Source organism: Narcine bancroftii, chromosome 1 (assembly GCF_036971445.1).
Source record: "Narcine bancroftii isolate sNarBan1 chromosome 1, sNarBan1.hap1, whole genome shotgun sequence".
In the NCBI taxonomy this organism is placed as follows: Eukaryota; Metazoa; Chordata; class Chondrichthyes; order Torpediniformes; family Narcinidae; genus Narcine; species Narcine bancroftii.
In genome coordinates, this window is record NC_091469.1 from 319,992,115 (window position 1) to 320,018,259 (window position 26,145).

The following is a 26,145-nucleotide window of genomic DNA, read 5'->3' on the forward strand; positions in this document are numbered from 1 at the left end:
ACATTTTTGAGAAACTAAATACATTGAACACTCAACTCCAAGTAGCAAATATGATGCTGGTTAATGCAAAAACAAAGATATTTGGACTCGTGACACTTCTAGAATTATGCCAAAGGAGTATTTCTGCAATAAATTTCAGTGAATTCTATTGGTTTAATAAGTGTGAGGTAACTAATGCTACTAAAAAAACATCATTGTTGACCATTTCAAAATGTTGGTTACCAACTTCAATGATAGATTTTGTAATTTAAAGGCAATGGATTTTCCCTCTTGGTTAACTCAGTCGTTGCTGGTGGACTTATCTGAAGTTCCAGTGCAATACCAAGGGGAGTTATCTGAGTTGCAACATGATGAATCTGTGAAAACTCTGTTCAAAGTGAAAGGAACCATGATGTGGTTGTCTAACGAGATAAAAAAAATACCCAAACTCAACTACTTTAGCAAGGGAACTATTGATACATTTTCCATGGTCTTATTTAGAAGACTGTGGCTTCAGTGCTGTTAGTGATTTGATACAAGCTAGGAGAAACTGACTGGAAATTACAAAATGTAGAGATTTAAGGTTGAAACTAACAAAATTAGTCCCTCAAATTAAAAAAATTCTGCAGCCAATGTCAAGGGCAAGGACCCAATGAAGTGACAATTTTAAATGTGTGTTTGGGATGGTTGACATATTGAAGTAGTAGTTGAATATGAAATGTGTTCCAGTGGATTCCTGACCTTAATTGGATTGAAATACACTTACAGTAAATGATTTAATTAAAACTCATTTGAATATATAACTCTTTTCTGCTAATGGTGGGCGTGCATTTTTTTGAAAAATTAAAGTGGGGCCTCAGGCAAAAAAGGTTGAGAACCACTGCTCCAGCACCAACTCCTGCTGCAAATCTGACAGTCTGTCTCTCTCTAGGCCCTTTCATGCAGTGAAAAAGCCTGACTGTAAAAGCGGAGATTCTCCGCCCTTACGTCGGGAGACTTACCTCTATGAATGCGCCGCGGCCGGATCCAAGGCGCCGACTGCAATCCCTCTAGGGGAAGGATCACGAGTGGAGTGCTGCGCTCCATCACCTCATGTAAATGTACAGCCTCTGCAAGCAGCTGGTTAGGGGCAGGTTAATGATGTCATGCTGACACTTTCAGCCAGTGACCCTTCTCCCCTCTCCCTCCTACCCACTCACTCCTCTCCCTCCATGACTCCCTCAGGTTAGGGGCGGCCGGCGGGGACCGTCACGTCAGGGGCGGCCGGCGGTGGGTGGCCAGTGCGGGCTGTGACAGCCCCGTCGGCTGCTCTGGCACCTCACTGGGTCACTTCAGTCTTTGGGGCCGCTCGCTGCAGCTCAAAATGCAGCAGAGCAATGGCTGTCTTCCTTACCCATAACCCCCCATGCAGCTGGAACTGTTCTGGGAAACACAGGGCTGCTTCATGAAAGGCAAGTTTATGTTTTCCCTCCGCGCTTATAGCCGACCTCCAGTTGGAGGCCTGGCATGGAAGGGCCTTCTCTCTCTCTTTCACACACAAGAAACACATATATTCCCTCTCTCTGTTTGGAAAACCACATGACCTCTCTTAGAACAGCAAACTTCAACCAGTATTGGATCGCTGGCACCAGAATCATTTCCAGAGTCTGGACATCTGTTCCTTTAAAACAATAGTCCATTTACTCTATTACGTCATACCAATTAACACCTATTTTGAAGTACTTTCCCAAAGCAGTTCCATTGTCTCTGCAGTCACTACAGACTTGTAGGCTCCACCTTAGCCATAGCTCCCGGCAGTGGCAGCAGTGGACCTCCGACCCTCGGTGCTGGCAGCGGCAGACCTCAAGCTCTCGGGCAGGAGCGGGGCCTCGGCAGGGAAGTGTCAGTGATCGGTGGTGGCCAGCATTTTTTTTGGCGAGAATTAAACATTATTTTAATGTTTAAAAAGCCTTACTTTGTTGTTTGTTGATTTTTAAACACTGTTCCAGGTGATTTGCTGTTGCTACTGAGCTGATTTAAAAAATGACTGGTTCTCCAAAAAAAAACATTTATCTGAAATGGGCCTGGTCCCGTCCATTTCAGATAATCTGAGTTATACTCTGTGAAGTGTTACTGAGATGTTTATTTATAAAATGTCCCTAAACTAATACCTAAACTAAATTCACACAATCTATATCTTTTAAAGACATATTTTATCATAATTTTTTTAACCCGATCCATAACAACTTACATATCTAAACAATTAAAGAAATATAAAACAAACTAATTGCAATATATAGAAAAACAATCATTAAAATGCAAAAGTAAAAAGTCCTTAAATGAGTCTCTGATTGAGTTTGTAATTGAGGAGTCTGATGGTGGAGGGGTAGCAGCTGTTCCTGAGCCTGGTGGTACGACCCTTGTAGTGTGCTTGAAGCATGTTGTCACTCAGCTGGATGTAGTTTGGTGCTCTGTCGTTGCAAAGAAAATTCTCAACAACATCTTTAAAAGCCTTCCATGCCATTTTCTCTGGCCTCACCAGCAGATCTTCAAATCACCTGTCATTGATTTGTCTGACTTGTGGACCAAGAAAAATGCCTTCCTTAATCTTGGCATCAGTTATTGAAAACATCTCTCTGAGATAACATAATCCAGGACCTTCCTCGGTCATTGCTTTCACAAAATTTTTATTAATCCTGGTTTTATACAAAGAGGAGGCAGAAATATCTTTGTTGGGTCAACAAGTGATTTATGTACCTCACTTTTCTGACCTGGAACCAAATGCTTATCAAGTAGCCAGTTCTTTTTAATGTAATGTGGCTCTTTAGCACGGCTATCCCATTCACCAATGAAACAACAATACTTGGTATATCTGAGCTGCATTCTTAGTAGTAGTGCCAATACTTTTAGATCACCACAGATGTTCCAGTTGTACTGTATGTGTTTCAACAACAGTTCCATGTTATCAGAGGTTTATTTCATATATACTGCATACCAATGGGTACTGAAGGGTAAACATTGCCATTGTGTAACAGGACAGGTTTTAGGCTTAACTTTGATGAATCTATAAAAATAAGCCATTGTTATGAGTCATGAACACAACTCAAAGCCATGTCTGCAGAAACAGAGGTTGACAACCTGTGCAAAGAAGTTTGTCAAATGTTCTTGACAGCTCTAAAAGGCAGAAATTTTTGTTCCTGGTGACAACAAACCCCATCTTTGCTGTCTTTTAACTAGCGTGGTAATTAGCGTGGTAATAGCCCATTTTAGCCCAAGAATCCATGCTGCCCAATTAACCTACACCCCCGGTACATTTTGAATGGTGGAAGGAAAATGGAGCCTCCAAGGAAGCTCATGCAGACATGGGGAGAACGTACAAGTTCCTTACAGAGAGCATGGTATTTGAAACCCGGTCCAAATCGCTGGTGCTGTAAAAGTGTTGTGTTAACCGTTATGCCAACCATGCCGCCCTTCTACCAAGTAGTTCTGCTTTTGCTTTTGACAACCCCTGACCAGGTCGTTTAATTCTGGCTGTTATCAGAGAAGGATAACCAGGCATAAAGAGTTCAATATCTGGATCAGTGTCATTTTTCACATCTGGTTCGTGCATTGAGACATCTTCATTTGTCTCATATTGGTTCCATGTATCTAGTGGCTTTGGAACTGGCAAACTGTCATCATGCTTCACTGGTCTCATGGTTGAAGGCAGATTGGGTATTCAATAGATTTCTTATTTTTAACAGAGACACCAGATACATTGGTTAGACAGAAATAACAGTCTGTCACGTGATCCTTCTGTTCTCACCATATCATTGGGACTGCAAATGGAATCAACTTCTGAGTACTTCTGAGCCAAGCTCTAAGGTTGACTGCACATTTTGCACAAAAAAATGTGAGGAGCCCAGGGTTTGTCTTGGTCACCAATTTTACAACCAAAGTAGAGATCATAGGTTTCCTTAATAAGTGCAGTCATGTTGTGTTTTTGAGCCTTAAGTGTATACTCTCCATAAATGTAACAGAGTGTATCTCAACTGATATGAGATTGATGAGTCATTTCTGCTGTATTGAATCTTCATGAAGACAATAAATGCTATTGTTAAGTACACTCATTTTGATATTCCCTGAAGAACATGAGCATCAACATGCATTCAATCTATATCAATGTAATGCACAGCATCTGCATATGTGAGCAGCTTTTATAGCCTGTCTGGATCTATCCTGACTAAGCATGCCCAGGCCTAAGACAATATTTGCATAACACCTGCACTAAGTGCATGCCCAGGCCATGCTTGGACTGACCAAAACAGCTTGCTTAGTGGGCAATGTATTAGTGGACTTAAAATATGACAGGAAATCACAAAAATAGGTTGTATCTAAAAAAAAAGATACAAGGTACAAAAATTTTAAGGAGATTTTCATGATAAGCAGCCCAAAATCCCTAAAATACACCCACAACTGTTCAGGGAGGAACATTGCCCAGTGTAATTAAGGAATGAACTAAAAATAATGCTCCTCAAATTTACCAATAATTAGCTCATTCACACTTTATGCAGATACTCTGCTATCTTTTATGAACGTGGGAATCATTTTCTTTTTTAACAATACAGCGAGGTACAAACCCATTCTGGCCCACAAAATTCCTGCTGTCCAATTACACCCAATTAATCAATCTCATATGCTTTCGGAGGGTGGGAGGAAACCGGTGCACCCAGAGGAAAACCTACGCAGGTGATAGGGAGAACATGCAAACTCCTTACAGCCAGCGAAGCTGGGCCACAGGTGCTGTAATGGCATTGCGTTAACCATACTACCCATCCATTTGTGGTTTTCAACCTACTAACACCCTTCCCATTTTATTGACCACTGTTTATCAGTGTTCTGGAGCTAAAGTTTGGAGGGGATGATTTGTCAGTTTTCAGATTACAGTAAGATGCATGCAAGTATTGGCACCACAGATGAAGTTTAAAGGCTTCTTACAAATCTTAATGTGTTGCAAGATCTTAATGACTGGCAAAGGGTCTTTACCTACTTACAACCATACTTTTAGCTAAAAGCACAAATAAAGGAGTATTCTCGTGCATACTTCTCGTGCACTGAAACAACATCTTGAAGCTAGATTTGGGTTGAATTAAAAGTCAAATACTTCCATATGGCATTTTGTGATACTGTAGCAGGTTGCACTGATCTGCAAGCAAACCGAGTCACAGAGATGCAGGCTCGACTGGGCTGATGTCATAATGATCCCGGTTGGGGGTCCGCAAAGGATCATGGGGTCATGCTGATAAGCTCTCAGAGAGTTCCAGTAATTTCAGTTAGTTGGTTCAGCTCATTCACAGCTTTCGTGTTGTTTTTCTTAAGTTTGCTGCACAGCGCACCGACCACAATAAAATATATCCCAGTTTGTTCATATAAGGAAGACTGAAGTGAGGTTAATCAGATAGAAAAGGCAATAAACTACTGTGGTGCAATATGGCATTGTGGACATGTTCCCCACCAAGCTGGGCAGGCTGGCCCGCCGTTAAGACCTCTAGTAAAGGCCGAAAGCCCTAGTCTGCTCCCTCATACCTACCCTTGGAGTTGAGCCAGCAGCATCATGAGGCATGCTTGGATCTTTAGATAACTAAAGCCTTTGGCCCTTTCTTTGTGTCTGTGAGTGGTCATTGATTGCGCTACAATTTATTGATCTAAAGTTTTAAGCGCCATGGACAAGACGATTCAGTTGGAGAAGCTGGAGATCAACCTGAAAGACCTGTGAAATTCAGCATGTGGCTACGCTGCTTGGAGGCCAACATGAGGCATCACAAAATCACAGCAGACAGTGATAAATATGATCTACTATTCGCAGCGGTAGGCCATTACGCCATTGCATGGGGTATGAATAGGCGATGGCCTTGCTCCAGCAACAGTATGGAGCACTGAGGAATACTTCCAGCTTGGCCCCTGACGCTAAGGCCTGGGTGAGTCAGTCGACGAGTTCGTGTGGGCCATGCAGGAGCTGGGACGAGACTGCGGGTGTTGGGACATGATGGCAGCAGAATACCAGGAGGAACTCATCCACAATGGGTTGGTCGCTAGATTCCGCTCACAACACATCCGTGAGCAACTCCTGGAGAAGGGCTATCGGTCCCTACAAGAGGTCGTACAGATGGCTTGGGCCATGGAGACGGCCCAAAAAATTGTGGAGGCCAACGCCATGGGCCATATGGCCCCCAGGTACGCAGAATGGGCAGTGCCTTTTTGGGATTTGGGGCCTCTGCCCCTGACTGCCACCGCAACTGCCAAGCACACGAGGTGCAACTACTGTGGCTAGAGCAAGCATCCCCGAGTGCTGCCCTGCACGTAGTGTGACCTGCTCAAACTGCTGGCAAAAGGGCATTATGCTAAGATATGCTGATTTAAACCCCCCCCTTAAGCAGCGCTGCGTGCGGATCGTGATCTGCGTCGCCATTTTGGACCGAGCAGCTCCAGTCATCACTTCCGGTGGCGGAGAACTGAACATCCTGGCCCACGTCAAGACAAGGAGGGACGTCACTGCCAGCTTCACTTCCGGGCTCCACTGGGTGGGATCCATGGGGGTGGCCATCTTTGCGATACTGGGAAGTCATCTTGGCGGCCGCCAACTCAATGACATGGTCTCAGACAGCAAACCGACATTAGCCTCGATCATCTTGGACCAGAGTCAACCACACCAGTTGGGACATTCCATGATGGACATAGAGGTCAACGGTCACACCACGCGTTGTCTGTTTCGTCATGGGGAGCATCAAGAGTTTCATACACCCGAGCACCGCCGAACGTTACTCCCTGATTGTGTCAAGTAGCACTAGCCTACAAATCCCTCTCGACAGAAATCCACGGGAAGTGCTCTATGAACCTAACTGTGTGTGTGTGTGTGTGTGTGTGTGTGTGTGTGTGTGTGTGTGTGTGTGTGTGTGTGTGTGTGTGTGGGGAGGGGGGGAAACGAAATACAAAAATTTCAGACTGCTGGTGATCCCCCATCTCTGCCCTCCTGTCATTTTGGGACTGGATTTCCAGTGCCAGTTAAAAGGGGTGCTGATGCAATTTGACGGCCCCCATCCCCTGCTCACAATCAGGAATGACCAGTTCCGGGAGGTCCCGCCCTCTGGAGTGGCCCAATCACGCACCTGAAGGCAGGGCAGTGCTACCAAACTGCAGCCTGGCCACCCTTACTCCTGTTCCAAAACTTCACCTCAGACTGTAGACTGGTGGCCATTAAGAGTAGATGGTACAGCCCAGAGGACAGGGGATTAATTAAGTCTGAGGTGGAATGGTTGCTGAGGGAGGGCATAATAGAGCCCAGTAGTCCGTGGAGGGCTCAGGTACTGGTGGTAAAGGGGTCAGAGAAGAACCGGATGGTGATTGACTACAGTCAAACCATCAACTGCTTCATCCTATTGAACGCCTAACCCCTGCCCTGAATTGATGACATGGTGAATGAGATTGCAAAATACAGGGTCTTCTCGACCAGAGATCTCAAGTCAACATACCATCAGATCCTTGTCCGACCAAAGGCTAACAGTTAACTGTATCAATTTTTTTACAGGTCCCTTTTGGCCTCACAAATGGGGTGTTAGTGTTCCAAAGGGAAATGGACCGCAAGGTGGACGACAGTGGATTAAAAGCCACTTATCACCATATGTGGCCATGACCAGAAAGAACATGACGACAACCTGTGAAGGATCCTGGCCACTGCAAAAGCCCTCTACCTAACATACAACCAGAGGAAGTGCGTGTTCAGCACAGAGCAGCTGGCGATCCTAGGGTATGTGGTGGAGCATTGTATGATTGCCTCTGACCCTGAGCGCATGCGCCCCCTCCGGGAATTACCTCTGCCACAGAACCCCCAAGACTTTAATAGGTGCCTGGGGCTCTTTTTGTATTACACACAATGGGTCCCCAACTGTGCCGACAAGGCCCAACGCCTGGTGAAAACCATGACCTTTCCCCTGTCAGCGGAGGCCAATAAGGCTTTCGAGAGCATCAGGGATGATGCCAAGGCAGGAATGCATGCCATTGACGAGTCAGTCCCATTCCAAGTGGAGAGTGATGCTTCTAACTTCGCCCTGAACCAGGCAGACAGGCAGGCAGGCAGGCCAGTGGCATTTTTTCACACACCCTGCAGGGCCCCGAATGTAGGCACTCGGCCATGGAGAAGGAGCCACAGGCTATAGTGGAGGCAGTGGGCCACTGGAGGCACTACTTGGCTGGCAGGCCATACACCCTGCTGACAATCCAGAGAGCTGTCGCCTTTATGTCTAATAACAAACAGCGGGGCAAAATTAAGAATTATAAGATCATGCAATGCAGAATTGAGCTGTCCACATATAATTATGAGATCTTATACTGGCCTGGTAAGCTCAATGAGCTGCCCGACGCTCTGTCCAGGGGAACCTGCACCAGAGTGCAAGTAGATCGCCTCCATGCCTTCCACGACAGCCTCTGCCACCCCGGGACAAAAGACTCTATCACTTCATGAAGGCCCGTAACCTTCCCTACTTGGTGGAGGAGATCAGGGACCTGACATGCAATTGCCTGTTCTGTGCAGAATGCAAGCCGCAGTTTTACAGGCCAGAAAGAGCCCTCCTCATTAGCCACTTGCCCCTTTGAGCAGACTTCAAGGTGGTCCTCCCATCTACGAATCAGAACAGCTATTTCCTGAACATTGTGGACGAATATATACTCATGCTTCCCATTTGCCATTCCCTGCCTAGATATGACCACAGCCATTAAAGCACTCTGCACTATATTCACTCTGTTCGGGTACCCCGCATACATGCATAGTGATCGGGGTTCAGTGTTCATGAGTAAGGAGCTGCCACGTTACTTCCTCTCCAAGGGCATAGAGTTGAGTAGAACCACCAGCTACAACCCCTGAGGGAATGGCCAGGTAGAGAGGGAAAACAACAACATTTGGAGGGCAGTCCTCTTGGTCCTAAAGGCAAAAGGGATGACTGTGTCCCAGTGGCAAGAGGTACTCCCAGAAGCACTGCATGCCACCAGGTCTCTATTCTGTACTGCTATGAATGCAATGCCCCACGAAAGATTGTTCTCCTTCCCTAGAGGTCTGTGTCAGGAACCATGCTGCCAGTCTGGCTGACGGCTCCTGGGCTGGTGCTCCTCTCGAAGCACATTAGAACCCACAATGCGGACCCACTGGTTGAGGAAGTGCACCTCCAGCATATGAACCCCCAGAATGCATTGGTAAGGTACCCAGACGGATGGGACGACACAGTATTCTTCCAGGACCTGGCGCAAGCAGGAATCCCAGCACAGGAGGTGCATCTGATACCCTTGGGCAGTGACCAGCCGACCCCGGGGACCACCCAGGTTGAGGATTTAGAGATTCTACCCCCAGCAGAACCCCCCCCCCCCCGAATGTTTCCCCCCACTGACTCAGTTACCCACTCCCACAGACATGGGAGACACGGACATGGTTCAGCCCTCCAACAGCCAGCCCAGTAACCAAGCCATCGAGCAGCCGGAGCAAGAAACACAGCCAGTGGGACTGCAGAGGTCCCAACAACAGGTAAAACCACCGGAGAGACTAAACTTGTGAACATTGCTGTACAACTCATGGACTAGAAAGACAATGCCCCACATCGCCCTGCCGGACTCTATCTAAAAAGGAGGGGTGAATGTGATGGAACATGGTATTGTGGGCACGTTCCCCACTGAGCTGGGCAGGCTGGCCTCCCTGCTGAACCGGTATCCCCTCCCCCAATAAAGGCCGAGAGCCCAAGTCTCCTCCTTCATATCTTCCCTTGGACTTGAGCCAGCAACAAACACACTGAGGCATGCTTGGATCTTTAGATCAATAGAGCCTTTCGGCCTTATTTTGTGTGTGAGTGGTCATTGATCGCACTACAACTACATTTTAATTAATTAGAGGGCCAGGAGCACAACTTTAATTTCTGCAGGGCCAGATTTATGTACATCGCCAGAAAGTGATTCTTTATCTTTTGGAGAACATACACCCTCTAGAGCTCATCAGAAAATAATTTACCAGACTCCTTTTTAACTACACCCTTCCCCCAGCCAGACACACCTATTAACCTTAGAATAGTCACACCCTCAATCTCTAATCTTTTGTAGACCCTTGATTTTCACCTTTTTATCATTACAGTCATGCGTTTAACTGGCAAAATCCTAAACTCCAGAATTATTTTCCTAAATCTCCCTTTTCATTAGTCCTTTTTAGATGGTCCTTAAATACTCTTTAACCAATGTTGGGCATTCCATTATGTGGCTCAAAGTTATTTGCCTATAAATTAATGCTTAGGCAGGTCTTCCCCTGTTAAAAGGCTGCTTTCTCCCTGAATGAGTACTTCAGACAAAATGCCTGTTTATATATTGTAACAGTGATAACAAAAATGTACTGTGCGCTAACTGCATCACTGTGGCCTCCGAACGTTAGTGCATAATGCACACGGAAGATTCCCTCACAGCCCAGCCCAGCCACAGAGGCTGCAGGAGCACTGAAGGCAAATACACAGACGCTCAGTGTCTCTGAGGGATTCTTTTGCTTCTCTTTCTCCTATTGTTAGGAGCGCAGGGCAATGCTTATAGCAGCTCTTTGTTTGCCTTACAGCAGATAAAAGTTGAATAATTACATTTTAATGAATTATTCTGTGACAGTAAAAGGAATCTTTGAACATTTCAAGATCAATTTAGCACTTCAAATCTATCACATTGCAAGTTAAACTATGCTACACATTTGCATTTTCGTTACAATGCTTCGTGAAGCGCACAAATGTTGATCAAACAAGAGGAAATGGTACACAAACCAAACAAAAATGGAATGGACAACATTATAAATCATTAAGTGAGAAAATGGCTATTGAGAAATTCAGAATTGTACAACATAGATCTTCAACAAAAAGTCAGTATCAGATTGAAGATTATTTTTATTTTTTCTTCGGTCATCTTCCCTCTCATGATCACAAAAATAAAAATGAGCTGATGCTTTAACTGTTCACACATTCAGATAATGCAGTTTATTTATATTGAATGCAACATTTAAATGATGATTGGCCAATTATAACCACCTGGGGGCAGCCTGCCTCCACAGTTTATAAAAGCACCTGTCATCATGCAGACTTAGGACTGTTCCAATAGTCTGTGCCATCCTCCTTGAAATGGTCCCCTCACTGTAACTGCAGCATTTACATGCTCCTCTTTGCTCAGTCTCGTGGTCTACAGATGAAGAAAGCTCCACACATTACCCTGAGTCTTCCTGTAACTCAGAGGGCCTTTAATCATTTACCTTGCAAGATCTCTCGATCAAAGTCCAAAAAAACATACTTCACACTCTCTTACCTGATGGCCTGTGCTTCCCCATCCCCAATGGCCCTTTCCTGTCTCCTCTCCTTTCTTCTCTCTTCCCCCCCACCCCCCCCTTCTTTTTTTTATTCAGGCGCCTAGCTGCTTTGGTTTTTATCTGACGAAGGGCCCAGGCCCAAAACATTGGTTGTTACCCTTTGCTTCAATGTATGCTGAGTGACCTGCTGAGCTTATCCAGCACACTTGTGCCTTGCACTTTACCCAAGCATCTGCAGCTGTTGTTTAACCACAAACTTCCCAGTTCCAGGTATGTAGACAGTGGTATTTTTATATTTCATCATTTGTCTAGAGAAGCTTTATATATTGAGTCTTTGTTACCTACAGGGACAGGAAAACGAACACAGACTTCCCTCAAAAATTTCTACTAAGGACTTTCATTTATACTGAATACACCACCAAATAAACAGAGATATCATTATAGGCCCTTTCATGCCAAGCCTCTGCACGGAGGTCGCTATAAGCGTGGAGAGAAAAATATAAACTTATCCTTCATGGAGCATCCCTAAAAGGCTGCTCTTGCGTCGCATTCATGTTGAGTGGCGCCTCAGAGCATCCTCTGGAGCTGATGGAGTTGGGGCAACAAGTGCTGTGGCACCGCCTTTCATAAATATGCAGCATAGCAATGGCCATCTTCCCTACCCATAATCCCCCCCACACAGTTGGAACTCCTCTGTGTTTCCCAGAAAGGTTCCAGTTGCGTGTTGGATTATGGGTAGGGAAGACGGCCATTTTGCTGCCGCGTTTTGATCCTCTGACGAGCGGCCCCGAAGGCCAGAGCATCTGTCACAGCCTGCAGCAGCCACGCCCTGACAGCCCCCCCCCCTGACAATTCCCACTGCCCCCCCCCCGATGGTACCTGCTGGCCACCCCTGCCCTGACAGCTCCCGCTGCCCCTGATGTAATGATAGTGATCATGTTTGCATGGTCACAAGCAAGGCCTTGATTATAGTTCCTGTTTGATTAGACTTGGCTACCACCATGCAAAATATGTAATGAAGACTTGCAGCCTCATGGTGCTGTTTACAACAACTTTAAAGAACCTTTTCTTTCATCCATGTGATGTCTAAGAACTCACACATACGAATACAAGATGAAACACCTGACCTGATCACCTAACCCACTGCCCCCCTGCCCTTCCATTCCTCCCCTCCCCTCTGGCCATCACTGCCTTGACGGCTCTCGCCCGCTGCCGCTAACCTGACAGCTTTTGCCAGTCGCCCCTGCCCTGAGGGTCATGGAGGGAGAAGGGAGATGGTCGCTGGCTGACAGCATCATCACAACATCATCAGCCTGCCCCTAGCCAGCCACTTGCAGCGGCTGTGCATTCACATGAGGTGGCAGAGCGTCGGGCACAGTGCATTCATAGAGGTAAGTCTCCCAATGCAAGGTCAGAGAATCTCCGCCTTTACAGTCAGACTTTTTCACTGCATGGAAGGACCTTAACATTCCAAATCGAATAAACACATTAAAATGCACGAAAGAAGGAATTGATATTAGATAACATACTTCTACTGAAACTCTTGAGCAGTGATGGATTTTCAAATACAAAGTATGGTTATGAAAACAAAGCCTCCTCTCTCTTAGAACAGCACACAAAAGAGAAACACTTGACGCAAGTGGTCAAGGAACCAATTAGCGTATTTATTGCTACTCCTGCAGGTACATATATATTTAGATATATTTGTTTGAAAAAATATTTGAGCTGGGTCTGGATCTGTGTTGGTAAAGCAATGGATAATGAGGATTTAATACAATTGTCTATCCTTAGCAGTTCTATTCTTAGACACGTCAGCCATCAAGAAGGTGCACTAAGAATATCTCCAGCAGGCTTGCATTATTGAGACACACCCAGTGGCATAATTACTGTCATAAATGCCATGATAAATACAAATCGCTTTTTCCTGACTGTCAAACAGGTTAAACTGCTTTTTTGTAAATTCAGAAGTTTGTTCATCTGAACAAACATTGCACAGTATCTGTCGGTTCTTCTCTGCTGCTGTTTAATAAGGCAAATAGGAGATTCAAACTAAACTTCCTTCATTGATGATGAATAATATTCACCTATCAGCAGTGGCTGATGAACCCAAGTATGAGAAGTCGTGCCACATTGTACACATAGTTCTTAATGGTACACATAAGACCATAAGAGATTGGAACAGGAGTAGGCCATTCAACCTTCAAGTACACACAACCCAATAGGATCACGGTTGATCTAATATTCCTGGTCCTCCTTTTTGCATTCTCCACATAATCCTTGTGTAATCTGGAACCAGGTGGGAATGTGGATTGTGGAAGGCCACATGACCTCTCTATCTGGAACCTGGTCAAAAGTTGTATCACCTGCCAAGCAAGGTTGGATTCTGCCCACACATTAATGTACACCTGACCACTGGCCCCTTTAATCACCTAGTGATTACCTGGGCCAGACCCTCCAGTTTACTGTACTATAAAGTCCACCATGTACAATAGCTCTTCCTCTTTTGCTCTTCAGCCCTGAGACAAACCCTGCTGTGGACAACACTGGAGGAGTTGCTAGTAAGGGGAGCACAACATAGGCATCGGGACTGCTGTATAATGTTGTTGTTGTCGGCTGCATCTGAGCCATGCCCACATTAGACAAGGTAGCGTATTGTAGTCCTTAGTTGTGATAAGTCTGTAACAATCCAAGTCATGAACCAAGGAAAAGTTCAGAGACATATATACTTCATTCTGTAAATATGCATGCCACACCAGATGTGTGTTCAGAGACAGTGATATTCAAACATGCATGACTCTGATATGCCTTGTTTGATGCTCCACTAATCCCAAGCCTACAGTGCACATTAGAATTGCATTGGGGCCACTATACTTGGGCCGGCACATTGCACAGGCATGGGACCAGCAGTGATGCGTGTCAATTGAATCTAATGCTGGCCAGGAGCAAGAGTTCTTCCAGACTCTCCTGCGGTATATGGCATTTATATTTCTTTAATAAAGTTCTTGGTTGTTTTTAAACTACTGGCTTCAAGTCTCTTCATTGCAAAGCACAAAGGCAAACACCGTCCATGGTCTGAGCTCTTGAGTTAATAGAATGGGACTTATAAAGGGATCTTAAAAGAAGAAAAACATTATAGAGGATGACATCGGGACAATAAAGGAAAAGCAAAATGGCAAAAAAACTTCAGTTAATGTTAGAGGTCCCTCACCCTCAAGTGAAGGCCCATTTCTACTGATGCTTTCAAAATACATATAGGCAACAAATGTCAATTGTGTGTTAGATAGATGCCCAATGACAGTATTCCTGCATATTCAATGGCCTCTGTACACAAATGTATAACACGTACTGAAAATGCATGTGACAGATGGCAGAATGACACACTTAGTAGAAACACAAAGTATTAATGCAAGCCACTAAAATGTAAAACTGAATCTATTTCATTCCTGACCTTGGGTACTGTAGGTGCAGAGTTTGTGTGGGGTTCCCTGCTAGCGCTTCAGTTTCCTACCTCATCCCAAAGACATGCGGGCTGGTAGGCTAAGTGGGGCTAAATTGCCCCTTGTTTAGGAGAATGGTAAAATCTGGGGGAGTTGAAAGATGAATGTAGGTCTAGGATAAATGGGTAATTGATGGTTAAAGTTAACTTGGTCGACTGAAAGCCTGTTTCCGTGCTGTGATCTCTGTGGCTGCAATTTAATTTAGCTGATACTGCAGTGTGCACATTGATTGCTAATTGTGAAAAACAAATCTACGTGCATGTAAAATTCCATCACATAGAACATTTTTAAAAAAAGATATTTGATGGAGTTTCTAGCTGTACATGATCAATTTCATCTGCTTCTCCAAAGTTTATGCGACTTTATATTGCCTAAAATGTAATTTACATAAATGAAATTGTTACTACAAAGAAGTTATCAAAAACACTGGGACTTAACCACAAGTATTAACCAGTCACATGAGTAAAATATGAATGAGAACCACATAAAACTCATGTGCATTGATGACACCAGGCTCAACCAGGTACATACAATTTAACGTGCAGAAATGCCTTAAAATAATTACCATTTCAGAGTCTTCGTAACTTATCGACAGCAAACTGTGTTTTAATATCACAAAACCCTAACATCCCCTCACATGAAAACATCTCAGAGTACTCCAGTTAATTATCTTTTGGTACAGTAATGAAGTGAAACACCATTTAAAATATAGTGGCGTCGAATTATATATTTTTAAAAGTGCAGTTTCAAGGCTAAATTAAAAATGTAACATTTAATGTTGGCTCTAGGGTTGTAGATAGCAGATGGTTACATTCCCAAATATTAGTTTTAACTATTAACAGAACAGCTTGGGCATTTCACACTCCATGGAGTACAACTCCATTAACTTTTGTTCCACAAATAGCTGATACCGAGCAATTTTGTAACAGAATTAAGTGAGTACTGGACAATGTGTAAAGCATGAAAGAGGAAGATTGTTATTTGAAAACTGGAAAAAATAAAGGACTTACCCTTTAGTGTCTTCATAATTTATTTTATACCCAGGTATTATTTACTAAGAACTATCCTCACACCACTCTCCTGACAAATGAGGGTTAAATATAGACCACATTGATAAGATAGTTACTGTGCAATGGAATAATTTGGGTAAGATTCAGATGCGACAAGGTAACCAGGAAGAATATTTGACTGTATCTCTTCTTCTGACTGCCAACCATCAGCCGGGCCTTTAACCAGGTGAATCCTGATTCTTGGAATTATCTCCCTTGAACACCCATCCTCCACATGAAGATCATTATTAAAACATTTAAATATCTACGTTTTCTCAACAACCCTTTGATCAAAGGGTCTCGATGATAAAATTACCATTTTTTAATATATTTGCTGCTATTTTCCTTACAAGATTATTTAATTCACCAAAATCTAGACAGGCACTCAAGTTCACACTGCACAAGTACTACATGGTGTCATCTTTCAGATGTTAAACCAAGGATCTGTTTGTTTTCTCAAGTCATGCTATTTTGAAGAAATGCAGGAGAATTATGCCCAGTGCTCCATGGTTTCTATTTACCCAGAGACCAACACTAGTAGAACACATCATCCAGCCACCAGAATGACAAGGACTTAGATTAATGTTCCTTCCAAAAGGTAATTACCACAATAATGTAACCGTCTCCTGGTAAAGGCGATGGCCATTCGGGTTAAGGAAATTCACCCTAATTGAATTCACAAAACACTACCTGAAAGATTGAGACGTGGAAAAAAATTCACTCTCAAGGAATGTGTGTGAAAGAAAAAAATTCAGAACCAAATGTACTTTTTTCTCCACTCGCACATCTTGAAGTAGTTGACACGCCTTTGTGGTGCGGGAAATCCCAACTTAGCTTATTTTCTGAAAACACAACACTCTGGTAACATCAGAATTTATCACAAACAAGTCACGAAATGTGTTGTTTGGCAGCAGCATCACAGTGCAAAGCATTCCTGACAAAATTATAAAAAAACAGTGCATGAAAAGTCAAAGCCAGGCAGTGTCTTTAGTTCATTGATCATTCAGGAATCTGATGGCAGCGGGGAAGAAGCTGTCCTTGTGCTCCTGTACCTTTTTTCTGTTGGTAGCAGAGTGAAGAGGACATGGCCTGAGTGTTTGGGGTTCTTGAGGATAGAGGCTGCTTTCTTGTAGATGTCCTCTAAGGAATGAAGTCTGATGCCGGTGATGCAGCAGGCCGAGTTAACAACCCTCTGGAGTTTATTCTTGTCCTGAGCATTGGCTCCTCTGTACCAGACAGTGGTGCAACCAGCCAGAATGCTCTCCACGGTATACCTGTGGAAGTTTTTGAGAATCTTCGGTGACATACTGAATCTCCTCAAACACCTCACAAAGTTTAGGCACTGGCGAGCCTTCTTTGTGATTCCATCGACATGGAGGCTCCAGGACAGATCCTTGGAAATGTTGACACGCAGGAATTTGAAGTTCTTGACTCTCTCCACTACTGAGCCCTTGATGAAGAGTGGATCATGTTCTCATTGTGCAATATTAAGGTCACCTGTGCAAGAACTGGGAGTAGAAATCTAAATTTCATTCACAAAGTTGGGAAAGTAACACTCTGAAGGGACTCAGCAAAGATAGCTGGTCTACTTCAGTCTGCCTTTGCATGCTGATCGCAAATGAAATAGAGGCTAATTACCATTTCTTTTGCTGGGATTTTTATTTTAAGTTTTTCCATATTTTGACATGCAAATCCGTTTGCATTAAATACAAAACTGTTAACTGGAACAATCTAAATTAGTTTTGAGAGCCAAGTACAACCCACATTCAATACCCTATATGGACTAATCCACTCTTTATGCATTTCCCTGTAATTACCCATGGAGTTAAGGTTGGTTGACATTAACTTGGACTTGAATTGTGCATTGAAAAGTAGTCAAGGATTCCAAACCATTTACGGTGCTAATTATGGATATGTTGGAATCAAAAGGAATTTTTTTTTTAATAGCTATGTAAGAGAAACCATCTAAGCTGTTCATCCTGCCTATTGTGCACTGTCAACATTTTTGTTACTGGGGAATAAGAGAGAATTGGGAAGGGGATGGGGAGCAGTGTAAATGGATAAAAACAAAGAATGTTATAAAGAAACGACTGTGCAGCAGAGATGCAAGAAACCAGTAGGTACAAGTCAGGAACAAATGAAAAATTGGAAACAAGCAAAGCAAATGGATGGAACTGGAATTTATTTTTCCTGGAGGACAACATGTGGAGATGATTATCAGTCAGAGGAATTCTCTGGATGTCCAGTGCTTGATGTACTGTATCAGAAATGCTGCAACGCAGCCATTTCAGTTTTCAATATTTAGAGACTGAAATGTTTCTGTATCAATGGTAGGAAGGACTATTAATATTTCAGTTTATAACAAAAGACATCCCAACAAAATTGCAGCTTAAACTAAGGGATTCCAGAAAGTCCGAATCTGATGAGGGATAAAACACCAGCCATGTTCCCAACATTAAAAAAAACTCAACTATTGCATTACAGTGATGCCACTATTTCCCTTTCGAAACACCCATTAAATCCTACTTCTCAGTCCAATTATTTAGTTACATGTTCATAGCTTATAAGATTTGGCATCAAATGACACTTGATAAAAAATGTCCAGGAAGATACAATTGCAAGTGGTCCCAGAAATTAATGGCCAATCAGCCTAAAAAGGGTCAAGTGTGGAATGAAAATCGTCTCGACGCCAGCACGAAATTACGTAATCTCAAACGGGGGATATACTGCCTCAGCCCCAGTTCAATCCCCCAGCGTCTGCAGACACTGGTGTTGCAAACAGGCAAGTGTAGAATGGGCAATTGCATACTAGGACAGAAATGACCCAGATTTTTGCATGAGGGCAGGAATGTGGAGATAAGATTAAAATTAAGGTATAAACTTTGCCGTGGGAAAGCCACAGAGGGGGAGAGAGAGAAAGTGCTAGTAATGAATAACAATAGAGGATAATTTATAAACAGTGTGGGAAAGTTGGTAGTGCCACTGCGCACAATTTATAAAGACCGTAGGAAAAAGTGATGGCGGACCCGACTTCCCAGAATGCCGTGCGGAAGAAAAACCCCTCCCCGAGTGCTCTGCATACAGCCCTTTCTCTGCTGCACGGAATTCTGGAAGGGAAGGTCTGCCATTGCTTCCCCCCCCCCCACAGTCTTTATAAATTGTATGCGATAGCGCTACCCACTTTCCCATGCTGTTTATAATACTGTGCTGTACATAATGTTCATTATGTTATAATTTAGCATGATTAATTTTGTTCAAATAGAGGATCATAATACATTGATCAGGATTTAGGGCAAGTTTACCTTTGCTCGATATGTCATGATGTCACCGGTAGAAAGCAGTCCTAACCCTGGGGATGGATCCTTGCAAGTGTGAACTGGAAACATGCTATTCCTATCCCTGGACATTACCAGCCGGTTTAGTGGGATGCAAGTGTAAAAGGGGCTATTGTTTTTACTGTCAATTATTTCAGCCTGTTGCATTTGGGGCACACTTCATTGGCCAAAGGGTCTGTTCCTGTGACACATTGTTCCATGTTCGATGGGACATGGACCGTGCACAGACAGAAGAGATTTAGTTTAATTTGTCACATCATTCAGCATAGATATCGTGGATTGAGGGGGCTGTTTCTGTGTTGTTCTATGTTCTGCATATTTTATTATTTGTTGCATTTGTATAGGCTATTTTAAAACTGGTTTCAAGAAATTGGCTTTAGTCTAAGGACTTCAAAAAGCACAGAGTTGATTATCCTAACAAATTCAAAGCATGACAACAAACATGAGAGTATAATGTGCTGGTTAGACAGCATCTTGCAGTGTGTCTTGTTAGAATTTTTTTCCTCACTGGTAGGATCAAATAATAATTCCTATTTCTGAGATGTGACAGTGGCAGGACGAGGGTAATGGAACCTTGCTTAAAGATAAGGACCAAATCCAATCAAATAATAATAATTAAGGAGGAGTGGAATGGGAAAAAAAAATACGGCGAATTAGAGTTAAATCATGCACAAAAAGAGGAAAATAAACACAAGAAACAATTTGTTATCTGTGGGAGTGAGATTAGATGGTTTTAATTTCTCTTTTTGAGAACAGAACTGAGTTGTACTGCAAGGATAGCAAACTCTTCAAATTAAACAAGTCTGAGTGATATTAATTTGTTTTAATAACACAACTACATCAATACCTGGACAGGGAAGTTAAGACTAAACTCCCATTTTTGCCAGGTTAACTGCAAGACAGAGGAAATCATCAACATGCTTTTCATAGTGAGTTACTGTATAACTTAAAGATAATCTCTATCAATTAGGATCCAATTAAACTCAATTGTATTTACCAAACAAATTCAAAGTTCAAATTTATTGTCAGTATAAATTTGGCATCACCAACAATCCTGAGATTCGTTTTCCTGCTGGCGAGGCAGAATTACTACTTATTGCTAGTGCAAAAACACTGTACATAGTGTACACAAAGAAAGAAATGTAACAAACTGAAATTTCTGAGCTTGAGGTAATGAGATGCTTTCTCCACAATGCTATTAGTGAGTTGGTCCATTAAAGATTCTCTGGGTAGTGCCTCCAAAGAACTTAAATTTGCTCACCTTCTCCACCTCCGATCCCCCAATGATCAGTGGATCGTGAACATCTGGTTTTCCCTTCCTGAAGTCCACATTCAGCGCCTTAATTTTGTTGACAATTAAGACCAAAATCTCTAACTTTCATTCATGGCAAGTTCAATAACAACTCTTCCTAAATGGAAATGCAGAGTGATCAACACTATCAATCCCCATACAACACCCAGATGGTTACCAAAACTGCTGCAGCTGTACTTTCAGATTCCAGGCAGAAAAATAAATCACTGAGAAAATCCAAGTCTTACACATTTGATCCCACGTACCAGTTGCAACTATTTCTTCATCTATGTTTTATTGTTGCGCACAAAAACAGGCCTCAGCCCACCACAGCCATGATGACTTTTTTGCCTATCCACAATAATCCCTGCTGCCCACACAAGATATGTATCCTTCTAATACCTTCGCTATTCATGCTTATCAAAGTTTCTCTGAAACATCATTATTGTATCTGATTTCACCACCTCTCTGACAGCAAGTTTTCAATATCAATCATTCTGTAAATAATCTTTCCACTGAAAACCCCTAAAAAATTCTTTTCTCTCAGGAATATTTATATTCAGTGCCTTCCAGAATGTTTGGGACAAAGACACGGTTTTTCCTTTGTTTTCCCCTGTTCTCCACACTTTTAAATTTATAATAATTCACATTTAATTAAAGTGCACATTCCAGATTTTATTCAAGGTTATTTGTATGCATTTTAGTTTGACTATATAGAAATTACAATACTTTTTATACATAGCTTCCCCATTTCAGGGCACCATAATGTTTGGGACACGGCTTCACAGACGTTTGTGAGTATTCAGGTATGTTTAATTGCTTCATTGGTGCAGGTGTAAGAGAGCTAGGCTTGCTTCTAAACTTTTTATCACCTTTCAAGTCTGTAGTTGCCATTTTTTCAACGAGGACCAGAGTTGTTCTAATGAAAGTCAAAGAAGCCATTATGAGGCGGAAAAACAAGACTAAAACAGGAAGAGACGTTTCCCAAAAGCAACTATTTGGAACATTACTAAGAAGAAAGAGCATACTGGTGAGCTCAGTACAGGCAGACCCGGGTTAGAAATGACCTATAAAACTGGAAATCTGAATTTCCTCCTTCAAATGGGGGCAATGGCAAAATGAGTTCATATTCTATAATATACCTGAAAAGATCTTGTAAAATGTGAAGAGGAAACGAGCAACATATGAAAAAATATGGGGCTCTTTTTTGGCCTTAACCATCATTACACCTCCATGGCTACTGAATCAGTACAGATACCTGCCCTCCCGTGCTCCTACTATCTGCTAAATGTAATAATATCTATCTTATTAATATACATTATGACCTCATACCTTACTTGATCAAATTTTATTTTTGCTGTTTTTCAATTGTGAACATGGGGGGGGGGGGGAAGCATTTCATTTCTTCATTTTTTTTAATGTGTATGTGTTTATAAAGATATGGCTACCTTGCTTCAATCAAAACATCTTTAAAAAATGAATTCCGATACCTAGGTCTGTCTTTAATTTGGATTTGTATGCAAGTTGGAACAGGTACGTACCGTTCTTATTTAGTGTCTGTTAGTCATATGTTTATCTTGGTATATAATATATATATTATATATTTTACCTTATGGGAGAGATGGCTACTCTTTCGTGATCCTGGGTGATGGCAGCGTCCCCGACCCTACAGTCCTCCCGCATCTTCACTCCTTCCAATCTGTGCCCGGCTCCTTCACTCACTCTCCCCTTCCTCCCCTGCTCTCGCTCGCTCGCTAGCTACCCTCCCCCCCACTCTCTTGCTCCCCCTCTCCCTGCTGGGTGACGGCATCATCCTACAACACAACCACACTTAAACTGGAAGTTCACAGCATTCGACTTCCAGTCAGCTTCTCAGTACGCAAGTATGAGTTGTTCGTAAATTGGGCGTTTTCAACCCTGGGTCTGCCTGTAATGGCAAAGGGACTGCTCATGACAGAAGAATTATCATCAATACTGATCCCCAAATGCCTGTCCGACAGATCAGATGTAGGTGTGGATGTATCAATGACATCATGAACAGAAGACTTCATGAACAGAAATAGAGAGGATACACTGCAAGATGCAAACCACTAGTTAGCCACAGAAACAGGATCGCCAGATTATGGTTTGCCAAGAAGTAGTTAAAAGAGCCTGCAGAACTCTAGAAAAAGGTCTTGTGGACAGATGAGACCAAGATCAACCCGTATCAGAGTGATGGCAAGAGCAAAATGTTGAGGCGTAAAGGAATTGTCCAAGAACCAGAGCATACCACCTCATGTGTGAGACATGGTGGTGGAAGTGTTATGGGCTGGGCAAGAATGGCTGCCAAAGGATACACTTATCTTCACTGATGATGTAACTGCTGATGGCAGTAGCAAAATGAATTCTCAGGTCTATAGAAACATCTTATCTGCTCAAGTTTGAGCAAATGCCTCCAAACTCATTGGACGGTGCTTCATCTTACAGCAAGAGAATGATCCCAAGCATTCTGTTAAAACAACAAAGGAGGAGTTCAAACTGGAAAATTCTTGAATGGCCAAGTACGTCACCCGATCTAAACCCAATTGAGCATGCCTTCCATATGCTGAAGAGAAAACTTAAGGGAACAAGCTTCCGAAACAAGCAGGAGCTGAAGATGGCTGCAGCAGAGGCCTAACAGAGCATCAGCAGAGAAGATATTCACCATCTGGTGATGTCTGTGATCACAGGCTTCAAGTAGCCAATTCATGCAAGGGATATGCAACAAAGTACTGACCATGACCACTTTAATATATATATACCACTGCTCTGTCCCAAACATTATTGTGCCCTGAAATAGCAGAACTATGTATAAAAATTGCTGTCATTTTTTAATGTGGTCAAATCAAACTGTATACAAATAACCTTGAATAAAATCTGCAATGTGCTCTTTAATCACATATGGAGAAGTGAATAGTTGGTAATGAGATGAGGTAAAGAAGGATTGATAAACATTGATCAGTTCAACTGGACGCCTTATTTATATGTTATTTACTCAAAAAAAGTTTAAGCCTTGGCATATTACTTAATCATCATTAATAAGCACGCTCGACATGTGAATGGAAGCTTTATCACGGGCAGAAAAAATGCAGTTGACTCATCTCAGTTTTGATCTTACTTTGTACATTGATTTAGGAGTCATCTATCTAAATATAATGGGCAGCATGTAACAAAGCAAAAAAATCAGTGGCAAACCCAAGTTAATGTATTGTTTATAATATGAAATTATTTTTATGTGATCAATAATAACATCATATCTGTACACAAAATCTAATCAAAGAGTATGGTCTCAGTATCTCTGCAAATATTTATATTGTACATGATTAACTGATCATCAAAATTATAGTGTTGGAGTTATTACAAGGAAAATATTGTTTCCTCATTTTTACTCTCACTTGGTTTTCAAGGTCAGTTATTTAGAGATGGATGCATTGATGATCTTAGTGAAACTGCCTAGAAATTGTAAAATGAATCTAGTTGCTTAAAATAATATTTAAGTTATTTAAAAGAGCATCCCTTTGTCTCAATGAAGGCAAAAGATTTTAAATTGTTTTATTCCACACCAGATAGAAATGTTTGATATCATTAACGATTTAAAGCATAATGGTAAAATATATGCACATTGTTGCATTAAAGTTAGAAGACAAAAATTGATTAATCAAATATTTTCATGTGGGAACCACCTATTAGCAATCATTAAAATTTCTACATTGCATTAAGATTTTTCAAAGCTTGCAGAAAGATTTGGACCAACTGGGAAAATGGGGCAAAAACATGGCAGATGGAGTTTAATGAATGTGAGGAAAGGCAAACCAAGATAGGACATGCACAGTAAATGGTAGGGCACTGAGGAGTGCAGAGGAACAAAGAGATCTGGGAATACAGGTACATTATTCCCTGAAGGTGGCATCGCAGGTGGATAGGGTTGTAAAGAAAGCTTTTGGCATATTATCATTTATAAATCAAAGTACTGAGCATAGGAGTTGGGATGTTATGTTGAAGTTATTTCAGACATTAGAGAGGCCAAATTTGGAATATTGTGTGCAGTTCTGGTCACCTAACTAAAAGGATAGCAATAAGATTGAAAGAGTGTAGAGAAGGAGGAGTCACGTGATGGAGTAGTGGCCGGACGGTGAACTCCAGCCCTCTCCAGAAAAGTCGGGAAAAACGAGAGAAAATACAAAGGCACAGAAATACAAGTTAAAGAAAAGTGAGTATAAAGGTGGAAAGAAGATGGAGACAAAAGGAGAAAAATCAAAATCAACGGAAAGAAGAGAGGAAGAGAAGACAACGGAGGAAAAAGGTGAAGGCCTTACCTGTCCGAAGAGGCCCGCTGTGGAGAGAAGACCCCACTACCTCAGGTCGGTAGAAAGAGAACTACAACAATGGCTCACAGAGCCGAGTAAAAGTGCGCAACCGCGCATGCGCGACTCCTCGCGCATGCGCGATGCGCATACAAAAAAACACACCGACGGGAGGGGGGACCAGCTGGGGAGTCGATCTCCACAGCCGGCAACGACAGCTGCAGAACACCTGCAGCAAGAAGACACCACAGAAGACAATGGAAACAAGAAAGAAGAGGAGGAAAGGGCAGCAAAGAAACAACAGATGGTCAACCTAGAGGAAGAAGAAGAGGAAGAGGAAGAGTACAGGGAAATAGAAGAAGAAAAGATAGGCAAGGTAAAGGAGGTACTTGCTCTTGTTAGAGGATACATGGAGTCATTTAAAGAATGGCAAACACAGGAATTCAATGATTTAAGAAGAAGAATAAACAACACAGAAAAGAAAAGAAATAAAATGGATATGACCTTAACAGAAATGGGGAAAAAAATGGACAAGATGGAAGAACGGGCAATAGCAGCAGAAATGGAGGTAGAAGACTTAAAAAAGAAATTGGAGGAATCTAATAAAAAAACTAAAGAGACACAAGAATTACTAGCCCAAAAAATAGATATAATGGAAAATTATAACAGAAGAAATAACATAAAGATAGTGGGCCTTAAGGAAGATGTAGAAGGCAAGAATATGAGGGAGTTTATAAAAGAGTGGATCCCTAAGGCCCTAGGATGTCCAGAACTACAGCAAGAAATGGAAATAGAAAGGGCACATAGAGCATTGGCCCCTAAACCACAACCACAACAAAAACCAAGATCTATTGTAGTAAAATTCCTAAGATATACTACAAGAGAAAAGGTGCTGGAGAAGACAATGGAAAAAGTAAGAGAGGGCAACAAACCACTGGAGTATAAAGGGCAAAAAATCTTCATTTATCCAGATATAAGCTTTGAACTCCTAAAGAAGAGAAAAGAGTTCAATGCAGCAAAAGCGATTCTATGGAAGAAAGGATATAAATTTACACTGAAGCATCCTGCGGTATTGAAAATATTTATTCCAGGACAACAAAACAGACTATTCTCGGACCCAGAAGAAGCACGAAAATTTGCAGAACAATTACAAAAATAGACTGAGGGATGAAGACGGGTAATGAGAGCAAAAATTATCACGATTGATATGTATGTGGGTAAAGACAAAAATAGACTGAGGGATGAAGACGGGTAAGGAGGGTAAAAATGACCACGATTGATATGTATGCGGGTAAAGAGGTATAAGAGTGAATAGAGACAACGGGCATATGTGAAAGTATCTGTAATTAGAGGAA

The 26,145-nt window shown here is 42.4% G+C and overlaps 2 protein-coding genes across 12 annotated transcripts in view; one reads left to right on the top strand and one right to left on the bottom strand.

Annotated features, from left to right (window-relative positions):
- The window catches only part of dap (death-associated protein), a 99,723-nt gene that overhangs the window by 12,929 nt on the left and 60,649 nt on the right, over window positions 1-26,145 (bottom strand). The window lies entirely within an intron of this gene.
- LOC138747657 (uncharacterized) overlaps window positions 21,853-26,145 on the top strand; it is a 123,916-nt gene continuing 119,623 nt past the window's right edge. For all 11 annotated transcript variants that reach the window (XR_011347594.1, XR_011347593.1, XR_011347599.1 and 8 more), the window contains exon 1: window positions 21,853-22,001. Coding sequence is in view for 1 of the 11 variants with exons in the window: in XM_069907100.1 (XP_069763201.1) it covers window positions 21,986-22,001 (16 nt within the window). In the remaining 10 variants the exon portion in view is untranslated. The remainder of the gene's footprint in view (window positions 22,002-26,145) is intronic.